Raw genomic sequence first — 12,762 nt, forward strand, 5'->3', positions numbered from 1 at the left:
TTTCTGAAGAAGGGTCTAGACCCGAAACATCAGCTTTCCTGCTCCTCTGATGCTGCTTGGCCTGCTGTGTTCATCCAGCTCTACACCTTGTTATCTCAGATTCTCCAGCATCGGCAGTTCCTACTATCTCGAGTTCATTATGTAGTTCATTCACTGTTGCCAGAAGGGATATGCATTCAAATGCAGTAATCTGTCCACTTCGAACAAAAATAGTATTTTAAACCCTGTACACTTTAAAAAATTTGCTCAGGAGTTTGAGAAGTAACATAGAAGTAACGAAGAGGATTGGTGAGGGCAGGGTAGTGGACGTGATCTATATGGACTTCAGTAAGGCATTCGACAAGGTTCCTCATGGCAGACTGGTTAGCAAGGTTACATCACACGGAATACAGGGAGAACTAGCCATTTGGATACAGAACTGGCTCAAAGGTAGAAGACAAGAAGGTGGTGATGGAGTGTTGCTTTTCAGACTGGAGACTTGTGACTAGCAGTGTGCCCCAAGGATCGGTGCTGGGCGCACTGCTTTTTGTCATTTATGTAAAATGATTTCGATTCCTGCTTTAGAACATAGAAGGTATGGTTAGTAAGTTTGCAGATGACACCAAAATTGGTGTAGTGGACAGTGAAGAAGGTTACCTCAGCGTACAACAGGATCTTGGTCAATGGACAATGGGCTGAGAAGTAGCAGATGGAGTTTAATTTAGATAAATGTGAGATACTGCATTTTGGAAAGGCAAACCAGGGCAGGATTTTTGCACTTAATGGTAAGATCCTGGGGAGTGTTGCTGAACAAAGTGACCTTGGAGTGCAGGTTCATAGTTCCTTGAAAGTGGAGTCGCAGGTAGACAAGATAGTGAAGAAGGTGTTTGGTATGCTTGCCTTTATTGGTCAGTGCATTGAATATAGGAGTTGTGGCATTATGTTGTGCCTTTACGAAACATCGGTTAGGTCACTTTTGGAATACTGCATGCAATTCTGGCCTCCCTCCTACATGAAGGATGTTGTGAAACTTGAAAGGATTCAGAAAAGATTTAGAAGGTTGTTGTCAGGGTTGGAGGGTTTGAGCTATAGGCAGAGGCTAAAGGGGCTGGGGCTATTTTCCCTGGAGCGTCAGAGGCTGAGGGGTGACCTTTATAGAGGTTTATAAAATCATGAGGGGCGTGGATATGGTGAATAGCCAAGGATTTTTCCCTGGGGTGGGGGAGTCCAAAAGTAGAGGGCACGGGTTTAAGGTGAGAGGAGAAAGATTTAAAAGGGACCTAAGGGACAACTTGTTTACACAGCGGGTAGTGCTTGTATGGAATGAGATGCCAGAGAAAGTGGTGGAGGCTGGTACAATAAGCAACATTTAAAAGACTTCTGGATAGGTATATGAAAAGGAAGGGTTTAGAGGGATATGGGCCAAATGCTGGCAAATGGGACTAGTTTAATTTAGGATATCTGGTCGGCATGGATGCATTGGAGTGAAGGGTCTGCTTCCGTGCTGTACGACTCTATGATTCTAAGTAATGTTTCCATGTTATTTTCTTTATGGCAACACCTTGGCTAATGGAACTGCCTTTCAAAACAATCAGTGTCTTTTTATTTGTAGTACAAATATTTGAAATTGAAAGTTTGTTTTGAAAGTTCAGGATAACAAGCTTCAGTAACATTATTCTTTATTGAAATTCCAAACAACAGATTGGTGTTAGGATAGTTGACTGAAATCTTGGTTAAAGAGCGATGTTTTGAGCCTCATCATAAGGAAGAAAGAGACGTGAAGAAGTTTAGGAAGGAGTTCCAGAGCTTGAAGTCTTTCCACATGAAGACATCCCTTATGGTTGTGGGAGTGATTAAAATTAAGGATGAACAAGAGTACGAGAATTGGAGAAGTGTAGAGATCTCACAGGGTTGAAAGGTCAGAGAAGGTTACAGAGATAAAGAGGCCATGGTGAGATCTGAAACTAATGAGATCTTGCCAGACCAAGCACACAGGTTAAATTACATAAAGGGAAAACGGGCTAGGCATGAGATGGGCTATGGGCAGCAAAATTTGGAATGCATTGAAGTTTGAGCAAGGTGCAAGATGAGAGACTTAACTAGGAGAGCATTGGAATAGTTAAATAAGCAAGTGAGGGAGAAGAAGGGATTATGTTGGTGGTGTTCGATGAAACATAGGATAAGCCACTGTCGAGCTGCTTAACTTAGTTATTTTCATGCTGTACGTTCTTTGTAAGTCAAAATGCATTTTAGAAAGTCTTGTTGGATGGACACTAACAAAATAGTCTTACTTTCTTTTTAATTCTCAGAAAGCAAGGTGACGTTGAAAGACAGTCCAAGTTTTGTGGAAGTAGTACGTAATGAAAATGGTCTTCTAGAATGCGAAATTGCTGAATTCACCGGATCCAAAATGACTCTGCAGAACTCGAGCGTTTTATGGTCTTTCACTAGTCGTGCTGAAAAATCAAATGCCTTTGTCTACACTTCTGGAGTAATAAGAGAGAAATGGAAAGAAGCAGAGCTATTGAGCAGCTCTATTACACGTGGAAACATGTCACTGTTGCTAAAAGATGTTGTTTATAAACATGCTGGACAATACCAATGCGAAGTTTACATTCCACCAAATGATAAAGCCACTAAGACAGTAACACTTGAAGTTTTAGGTAAAAAGATTTATTTTTTGTATTGTAAATCATTCCACATTTCGGTGCAATACAATGCCATCAGTTTAATATATTTTAACAATATGTCTTTTTAGCTTTGGAAGTGTAATCTTACCAAGAAAATATCCTCAAACATAAAGTACTGTGAATGCTGGAAATACTTAGCAGGTCAGGCAAAATCTTAGGATGAAAATAGCATTAAAGTGTCAGGTTGATTATCTGTCATCAAAAGTTATTTTTAAAAAATAGTAAATGGTTTGCTCGTAGTGTTAAATACTTTTTGATTATATCAGTGTACTCATTAATGATCCAGTAATGCCTGTGTTTACAAGTTGCTATCTGAACTATCAATTCTCAACCAGGTATTGAAAGTTTATTTGCATGATGCATTGTAAATTGGCATTTTTGACTGAACCAAAAGTAGCAAATTCAGTAAAGTGCTTGAGTTTGTGGGGAGGGAAAATGTCTTTTGGTGAAGATGCCTATACAATCTGTGATTAAGAATGTTGCATTTAAAATTAAAGTTTAGAAAGCATTTTTGCAGCTTTCATCCCAGCAGAGGTGAAAGGGAATTTTAGAGATTTTCCTTCTCCTTCACTTGCATGCCAGGGTCATCTGTTCCTTCTGATATACCACAACTGGTACAATAGTAGGAATTAATAACAAATTCTTTTCATTTTTCAACTAGCCATGCAGTATTTAAGTCCCACTGCACGTTTCCGAAATAGCCCCTTTATTAACTTGGGGTGTTGGTTTATTGTCTGATCTGAATGATGATACCTCCAACAGTATTACATGGAACTTTTTGTTACGTTGAAGACATTTATCACGTCACCTTTTAGCGTTCACACTTCTAGGGGGAAAAAAAAGGTCTGTTAGGTATTCCAGGTGTTTAGAACCTCTCGGTTGCAGTAACATCCTTGTGAATATATCTGTTATTATAATGTGGAAACCAGAAATAGACACATTACTCAAAAATGAGATCATTATCAGATTACTATGCAAATTTAACACCCTTTTACAATTCTAAATTTCTAGAAATGCATCTCAGTGCTTGAGATGTGGCCTCTTAATGATTATCTGCAAGCCCCAAAACCTCTTTCTCCTCTATCCCACTTTGACTTTATCTAGCCTGTATGTGGGCCTTATGTTCTTATTAAAATGCGATCTCATACTTATCTGAATTCATTCCCTGTGTGTTAATTTGGATGCAAGTTCATTAACATATATTTTAGACACATCCTTCATTTTCTGTTTTTTGCACTGTCATTTGCAAATTTCAAAATTGTATTTCTGGTTCCAGAGTACAAATTGCTAATGTACATTATGAACAACAGTGGCTCCAATGCCAGTCTCTGAGGAACACCACTTCTTACTGTTTGCCTGTCTGATCTGCAACTCCTAATCCATATGTTCTGCTAGCCACTCAGCCACCTGTGAACTTCCTTTCTAAACATGAGAACATTATTACTTGTCCTGTAGTTCTGTGGTACTCTTTCCTTTATTGATGTTTGTTAACTGAGATATATTTATTTAATAGTGGTTCTGCTGTTTCTTTACTATGCATAGATCCAATCAATGCATTAGTTTTGAAGTATAGTTGCAATTATTAGTGATACTAACATGACTTTTGTATTTTTGGTAGCACGACCTACAGTAATAGTGACTTCAGAAAAAACTGTGGAAGTTGGAACAGGTGGCGAGATGGCTTTAAGTTGTCAGTTAAGTGGATATTATCCTTGTGAAAGCAATACTGAATGGTTACAGACAACCCCAGCACAAGGAAAACCAAAAGTGTTGACTGATATTTGCATTGCCCCACCAGTCAAAAACCTTGATGGAACATGTAACATAAGCACTGAAGTTAGATTAGAGCCTGGAGTAGAAGACATTGGGAGCACTTTCACATGCCGTGTCTTTCATAAGTCTTTTACAAAACCATACCAGGTAGAAGCTTTGGTGACTTTGAAAGGTGAGTTGCAATAATTTTAGCTTTTCTTTATTAAAATACGAAGTCTAAAGCATTTTGGTTAAATTCATTTTAACTTTTAACTTTTCTTGGGGACGTAATCAAATGTGAAGCTTTTGTAATGGATTCGTTTGATACTGACAGGCTAGTGAAAGTTTAATTTCCTTGTGTGCTTAACATTTATTTTTACAAAACATTTTAACTTGAAATAACACTCGATTAACTTCTATAAATGTGAGCACATTAGATTGCATGTATATTGTGAGTAATAACCGTTACTTTACTATGGTTTTGTGCATGTTATATGTTTTAAGTACAGGTAGTCCCTGAATTAGAATACTCATATTTACCAGTGCCATCCCACATGTGGTTTTAATTTTAAAGACCTGACATGTGAACCCTTCCTGTAAGAAAAGCTGCTTCCAATTGCCCTCCATTGTGTTCCGACTTGCAAGCGATTTGACTTGTGGACTCCAGAATGGAACACGTTTGCAGCTGGGGCTTGCCTGCGTTATTTGTGTTCAATCTAATAAATTAGACACGTATTCCATACTAAATACCTATTTATGCCATACATGTGATTTGACGACTTTTCAGAATTCTTGGAAAAAGTTTAATTGTACCTTGTTGAACGGATTTTAATTTTCCATTTAATTGCGTTGACAAATCTTTCTGGTGGAAAAGTAGCCAATGATAGTTCCCATAGATTGGAATCAATTTTAATGAAGATGATTAAAGTTTAAAATTAAATATGGTATACAGCACTAAATGAAGCCAAATGGCCGAACAATAATGTTAGTGGTTGTTGATTTGCTCGCCGAGCTGGTAAGTTTGTTCACAAACATTTCATCACCGTGCAACGTAACATCATCAGTGCGCCTCTGGTGAAGCGTCAGTGGTCCTAAGGGGATTATATTGTCCCAGTCGAATTGCTGTTTCTCTTTGTTCATGTGTATTGAAATGAGATACACATGGACAAAGAGGGACACTAATTCGACTGGGACAATGTAGCCAAGGAACGACACGCACGAGAATTCCTGGAGGCTTGGTGCTCAAACCAGAACTCCATTAACAAACATGTCAGCTGGACCCCATATACCAATCACTAAGAAACAAATCTGGAAGTGATGCCACCCACCCCAACAAACCAAGACACAAATAGCAAGTGGGACAGAACACTGACGCTTCACCAGAGGTGCACTGATGATGTTACCTAGCATGGTGATGAAATGTTTGCAAACAAACTTACCAGCTCGGTGAGCAAGTCAACAACCCGAGCTACAAATCTTCTCAAAAACCTTGAATACTGTTACTATTTATAACCATGTTAGTTTTCTCCCATTTTTATCTGCCTTAGCTCGCCCTTTTAAGTATATATTTTCTTAGCTTTTTCAATTGTGTACTTGTCTAGTTGCCTTTTTAAGAGCACCTAAAATCTGTGTCACTTGCTGTGGCAGAGAGTTCCTCATTTCAACCACTTTCTTGACCGAAGAAATTTTATTTATTTTCTCATTGGATTTATTAGTCACTTCCTTGTACTTGTGGTTCTTAGTTTTCAATCCTCCTGCAAGTGAAATTATTGTTTCCATTTCTACCTTGTCCGAACCGCTTATAATTTTAAAGACCTCTTTAAGGCCACTTGTTTTTTGAAAGGTGAAGGCCCCAACCTATTAAATCTTTTCTCAATTAATGTGATCTCAGTTCTGTTACCATGCTTGTAAACATACTTTACACTTTCTATGGTACTTCTATATCCTTTTTTGTAATAGGCTACCAGAGCTATGCATTCTGCATGCAGCCTGACCAGGTTCCTATACACATTTAACAAATGTATCACCTTCTAAAACCAATCCCGTGGTTTACCTGCCACATTTAATAGTTTTGTTCCCATGCTGTCTTCATTGATTTGTTCACCTATTTCCCTGGATCCCTTTGTACTTTCACTCCATTTAAAAGAAATAAACTGCAGGTGACATTTCTGTATTTTTGTTCAATTGAGTTCGTTGCATTTATTGATGTCAGGTAACAATCTGCTCTTCAGGTTTTCAGATTTGATGTTCTGTTGCATTTTTTTTAGTGTCAGCTAAGCTTACTATTTTATATCCTTTGCAAATTTTGATTTGAAATTTCTTATTCCTCAGCCTAAAGCATCAGTTTTCTTTCAAATGCATTCACGAAACGCGAGTGTGCTGGCTGAGCCAGTATTTATTGCCCATCCCTGGTTGCCTTTAAAATGGTGGTGAGCTGCCTTCTGAAACCCCTGCAGTACATTTGTTGTAGGTGGACCCACAATGACTTTAGGAAGGGAGGACCAAGCTTTTGAATCGGTGACATTGAAGAAATGCAAATTATGAGTAACATTGATCCTACATTGATTTTTGTGTAAATGCACTTCCATTAGAAATGTCCTGTTTTCCAAGTATTACAACTGGATTTAAAACAATGAGATGTACGTGTGTAAAAATTAGTACCTTGTTTTTGTGCATATTAATTGGTTTGCCCAGAACTGAGGTAAGTATTTCTCTATTATACTTCACACAATAATACAGTATTACACTAGTGGACCTATTAAAATAGTTAAGTGTAAGAAATATGTAACTTTTCTTTTGCAGAAGCAGAAATTCATTTGTCCAAAGCTTCAATAATCGGAAGCATCATTGGGAGCATCGTTACTTCTGTTCTTGTACTCGGACTAGGAATTTATTTCTATATGCGATTCTATTATAAAGGTAAAGCCACATTCTGGGTCTCGTGCGCTACTTCAGACACTTTGGGGGATAAACCTGGAGCAAATTGACTCAAAGGAAGGTTGTTTATGGGTTGGGAGAGAGCATATTGAAAGAGCTGCTGTTGCAGCAAAGTCATAGATTTAGCAATGAAATCTCAAACTTGCTACCCTTTCATTTTTCTGTTTTCACGTTATGATAGTCGTTATTAAATGGAAACGATTAGTCTGCCAACAAAGAGGGTTTAATTAAAATGCAAGCTAAAAATGAAATGTGTAATTTGGATAGTTTCATAAGGGCTCTGCTTGGTATATTTGTTTTACCTTTATTAACTCCTCATCTAACTTTTTCTTTGCTGCTGCAGAGTGCTTCTGTTACTCCACCCTAACATTTGCGCTGTCTTACTATACTTTGATCTTTGATCTTGTACTGATGTTGCTGATAGCAATTGCTCAATACATTCTGGAGTTTACAGTCAATGGATTCTTGAATGTTTAAAAGGGAAGGGAAGTTCAAAAGTACTAATTGTTCATTTAAAATCTACTTTTTAAGAGGAAGTGAGGATCTTGCTTTCAGTTAGTTAATAATTTTTCCAAAATATATTTTTTTTTCTGCTAATGTGAATGGTATCAGATAAGGTCTCTGTAGCTGCTGAGCTGTTCTGGTAACACGAGTTATGTTTTAGAGTGTGGTCCACGTTTACTCCATTACCAAAAATAGAAAGCACAACTTCAAGTTGACTTGCAGATCCTTTGACATGGCAAAATCATTTTGTATCCTTGAGTGCAGATACATGATTATCTTTGTCATTTCTCATTTGCTCATTTTTAAAAACAAGGTAGTTGTGTTTTATTTTGCAATTTCTTTTCTGTGCCATTGTGTGAGTTCCTTCTCTAGTTCCCTTTTCTGTTGCTCTTTTATCCCCCTCATCTGTAAACTTCTAAATATTATTTTGATCTGCAGCATTGTTGCCCTTGACTCTGTTGAAATCACACATTTTCAGAGAACATTTTTTAATCGCTTTTTTTGAAATTCTGTTTTGTACTTTGCCTATTTATTTTTGTGGTCCCCTGTTTACTGTATCACTACCTTTCTGTAAACTCTAAGTTACCATAGGAGATGTTTTGCATGTACTTGGTGCAGTGAAATTGTAACTCTGTTCTTCATAAAAATGCCATTTCTCACTCTCAGAAAAACACTCCACCCTCCAATAATCACTTAATTCAAACACATGCCACATTGTGAGAATCTTAATATGCAAGCAGTTCATTCTAGGGTTAGTGTAAAGAACAGTTTACTTAATGGTTACTAATTACAAAAGTCCCTGTTCTGACTGAATAATTCCATAAGAGATCTACTGGTATTGTAATTTTTAAGGTGGTTTTTGGCAAACTTCAGCGAACCTTAAACGTGAGAATTAAAACAACTAACAATCAATTTTACAATTAATTGAGAAGTTTTAAAACTGGTAAGAATTTTCAGGAAGTGCAAAAGATCACGTGAAAAATCCTACTTGACATTGTTTTTCAATTCCTAGTTGCACCAAATGTGTCAGAAATTCAAAAACCTATGCAAGTTATACACCAAGAACCTGCAGAACTTACTTGCCAAGTGTCTGGATTTCGACCTAGTGTTATTACTATTGCCTGGTATTTGAAGAGATTGAAAGATGCTGAAATGAAGTTGATTGCTGAATGGCAGGAAGACAACGTATTGCGTTTCCCTTTGAGCAAGGCCAAGAAAATAGAAAAGGCTGTAAAAAGGAATGAAACTGATGATGATTGGAAAGTCAGGGCAGGCAGTATCCAGAAAAGTGATGATGGAACTTTCAGCATTTCCAGCATTCTCAAGATTTATCCTGACATTTTTATGGACAGTGAAGCAGAAATCACATGTAAGGTGATGCATCCATCTAACAGTGAAGCCATTTGTAAAAAGATCAAACTCCATGTTGATGGAAGTAAGTTTCTTTTAATGAATCGATCAAAAGACATAATTCTGTGAAGTAGAATATATGGACTCTAATGTTCTAATTGATCACAATTACAGTGTCCACTGCCATCATGGCAGATGATGCAAATGAGCTTCTAAGAGTGTTGTTTTGTATCTGTCTGTCCTGTCTCTGCCTCCATTCCTACTGTATTTGCAATATCATATTCCTATTGCTGGCGTATAACTGGAGATGAGGCTGTGACAAAAAAGTTTTTTTTAAGAAAAAACATATATTTTTCCCTTTGTATGAAAGAGATCCTGGAATTTTGGAAAAATAGGGCTGGAATTTAAATCTCTAACTCTTTCCCCAAACAGCTGTTAGCATTTGAAATAAAAGAGATGCACTAGTGGTACTAATTCAGATAAATAAATACAATCTAGTGGCTATAATTGAGATCTAGGATGACCTAGATTGGGAGCTAAATATTGAAGTAGCTAGTGATATGGTTGATGCATTGGTTTTAATTTTCAAAAACTCATTGGATTCAGGGAAGATTCCTTCACATTTGTAAACAGTGAATGTAACTTCTCTAGATGGGCACTTGAATATTGTAGGGCATTTGATGTTTTAGGAAGAACAGGAAGGTAGGAAAGGAGTGGCTCTGTTGATTACAAATAATCTTAGCACAATAGATAGGAATGACCTAAATTCAGAAAACCAGGATATAGAAGCGGCCTGGGTACAGATGAGGAACCGTGAAGGTAAGAGATTGCTTGTGGGTATTGTGTACAGGTGCACTAACAGTAACCACATGGTGGGACAGGGTTTCAAGGAAGAACTAACGGAAGGTTGTCAAAACAGTACAGCAATTATTGTAGGGAATTTTAACCTATATAGACTGGAAAAAAATCAAGTGAGAAAATATAGTCTATAGGAGGAATTCATTGAATGTTTTCAGGATAGTTTCTTCGATCAGTATGTTATGACACCAGACCGACGGCAGGCTGTGCTGGACCTGGTTTTGACCAATGAGATAGGATTAATTATTGATCTCATAGTGAAAGTTCCCTTGGGTAGCAGTGGGCAAAATATGATTGAATTTAGCATACAGTTTAAGGGAGAGTTTAAACAAGGGCATTTATGAGGGTATGAATGCAGAGCCTATGAAAGTGAACTTACAATTTACGTTAAGCTACGTTAAGGTCATAGAGATGCAGTGGCAAACATTTACAGGGATATTCCAGAAGGTTTAGCATAGCCTGCTGTCTGACCAATGCCATAACATACTGATCGAAGAATATATACTTTCCAACAAATAAGAAAAATTTTGTGGGATGGACCCTCCATCATGGTTACTAAAAAAGGGCAAACATAGTATCGCTGCCTTGGGAAAGCAGCTAACATAATCAAAGACCCCTCCCACCTTAGTTATACACTTTTCCACCCTCTTCCATCGAGCAGAAGATACAAAAGTTGAAAGCACGTACCAACAGCTTCAAGAACAGCTTCTTCCCCTCTTTTCAGACTTGTGAACAGACCTCTCATATTAGAGCACCTTCTCTGTAGCTGTGTCACCATATTCTGCATTCTGTTCTATTGCTTATTTAAGGTATGATTTGTCTGGATAAATGCAAAACAATGTGACAATAATAATTCAAATCAAGTTCAAAGAAAAGGCACATAATTCTGCAAAGGTAGCTGGCAGGTTGCAAAAAGTATTAAAAACAACAAAGAATTACTAAATGTTTAATGAGCAGGGAAAAAATGACAGTGAGAGAAAGTTAGCCAATAATACAAACAGGAATTTTTTTTTTTCAGATAAAAAAGAAAGAGAAACACTAACAAAGTAAGAGTTTGTCCTATAGCAAATGTGTCTGGGGAATTAGGAAGGGAGGATAAAGAGATGGCAGGCAACTAACTAGGGTATTTTGATTCCTCTCTAATGAAGAGTGTACAAGTAACACTCTGGAAATAGCTGTAAATAAGGAATTGAAAAGGGGAGAGGAACTCAAAATTGCAATTACCAGGGAGGTAGGACTGAGTTAGTTGTTGGAACTGATTAATTTGATTAGACTGATTATTGAAACTGTGAGTTGACAAGTCCCCAAATTCTGATCAATTTCATCCTAAGGTTTTAAAAAAAAGTAGTTAGGGTGGCACAGTGGTTTAGTGGTTAATTCTGCTGCCTCACAATGCCAGGGACCCGGTTTTGATTCCAGCCTTGGGTGACTGTGTCTGTCTGTGTGGAGTTTGAATGTTCTCCCTGTGTCTGCATGGGTTTCCTCCAGGTGCTTTGGTTTCCTCCCACAGTCCAAAGATGTACAGGTTAGGTCGATTGGCCATGCTAAATTGCTGTGTATTGTCCAGGGATGTGTAGGCTTGGTGGATTAGCCGTGTAAATTTCAGGCTTACAGGGTTGGGGTGTGGGAATGTGTCTGAGTGGAATGCTGTTTGGAGGGTCGGTGTAGACTCTATGGTCTGAATGGCCTGCTTCCACGCTGTAGGGATTTTGAGACGATTGATGCATTGGTTTTAATTTTGAAAACTGATTGGATTCAGGGAAGATTCCTTCACATTAGAAAACAACCAGTGTAACTCCTTTAGTCAAAAAGAGAGGGAGGGAGGCAGAAAGTATGAATATACAGTCCAGTTAGCTTAATGTCTGTCATAAGGGCACATGGAAAAGTTCAAGGTAATCAGGCAGAGCCAACAAGATTTTGTCAACAGGAATCATGTTTAAGTAATTTTATTGGAGTTTTTTGAGGAAGTATCTTGGGTTTTAGATAAAGAGGAACCCGTTGATTTATCGCACTGAGATTTCCAAAAGGCATTTATTAAGGTTAAAAAAAATGTCAAAGGCTATTGCAGAAGATAAGAGCTCATGATGTGGGGGATAACGTTAGCATGGATAGAAGATTGCAAGGTTATCAGGAAGCTGAGAGGAGGAATAAACATGTCTTCTTCAGACTGGCAGGATATCACAACTCTTAAATGTTTTTGATGAAGAGATTGAGGTTATGCCAGCTAAACTTGCTGGTGACACAAAGATATATAAGGAGGTGAGTTGTGAAGAGGATCTAAGCATACAAAGAGATATAAATAGATTAAATGATTGGGCAAAGGTCTGTCAAATGGAGTAAAATGTAGGAAAGTGTTATATTGTCCATTTTGGCGGAAAGAATAAAAAAGTATATTTAAATGCTGAAAGGTTGCCGAGCTCTGAGGTGCAGAGGGATCTGGGCGTCCTAATGCATGAATCACAAAATGTTAGTATGCAGGTACAGCAAGAAATCAAAGCTGATAGAATGTAATGTTTTATTATGAAGGGATTAAATGTAAGAGTATGAAGTAGTATTTCAGCTATACAGGTACTGGTATCCGGAGTAGTGTGTACAGTACTGGTCACCATGTTTATGGAAGGATGTTAATGAGTTGGAGACAACAAGGTGCAGGGCTGGATGAACACAGCAGGCCAAGCAGCATCATAGGGGC

General features: G+C 37.8%; 1 protein-coding gene across 1 annotated transcript in view; it reads left to right on the plus strand.

Annotated features, from left to right (window-relative positions):
* Nucleotides 1-12,762, plus strand: part of LOC109934977 — a 225,473-nt gene that overhangs the window by 17,762 nt on the left and 194,949 nt on the right. Inside the window, exons 3-6 of the mRNA XM_048607337.1 lie at nt 2,289-2,642; nt 4,288-4,614; nt 7,224-7,340; nt 8,875-9,297. Of these exons, the coding sequence (XP_048463294.1) occupies nt 2,289-2,642; nt 4,288-4,614; nt 7,224-7,340; nt 8,875-9,297 (1,221 nt within the window). The remainder of the gene's footprint in view (nt 1-2,288; nt 2,643-4,287; nt 4,615-7,223; nt 7,341-8,874; nt 9,298-12,762) is intronic.

This window comes from Rhincodon typus, chromosome 17 (assembly GCF_021869965.1).
Source record: "Rhincodon typus isolate 14 chromosome 17, sRhiTyp1.1, whole genome shotgun sequence".
Lineage (NCBI taxonomy): Eukaryota > Metazoa > Chordata > Chondrichthyes > Orectolobiformes > Rhincodontidae > Rhincodon > Rhincodon typus.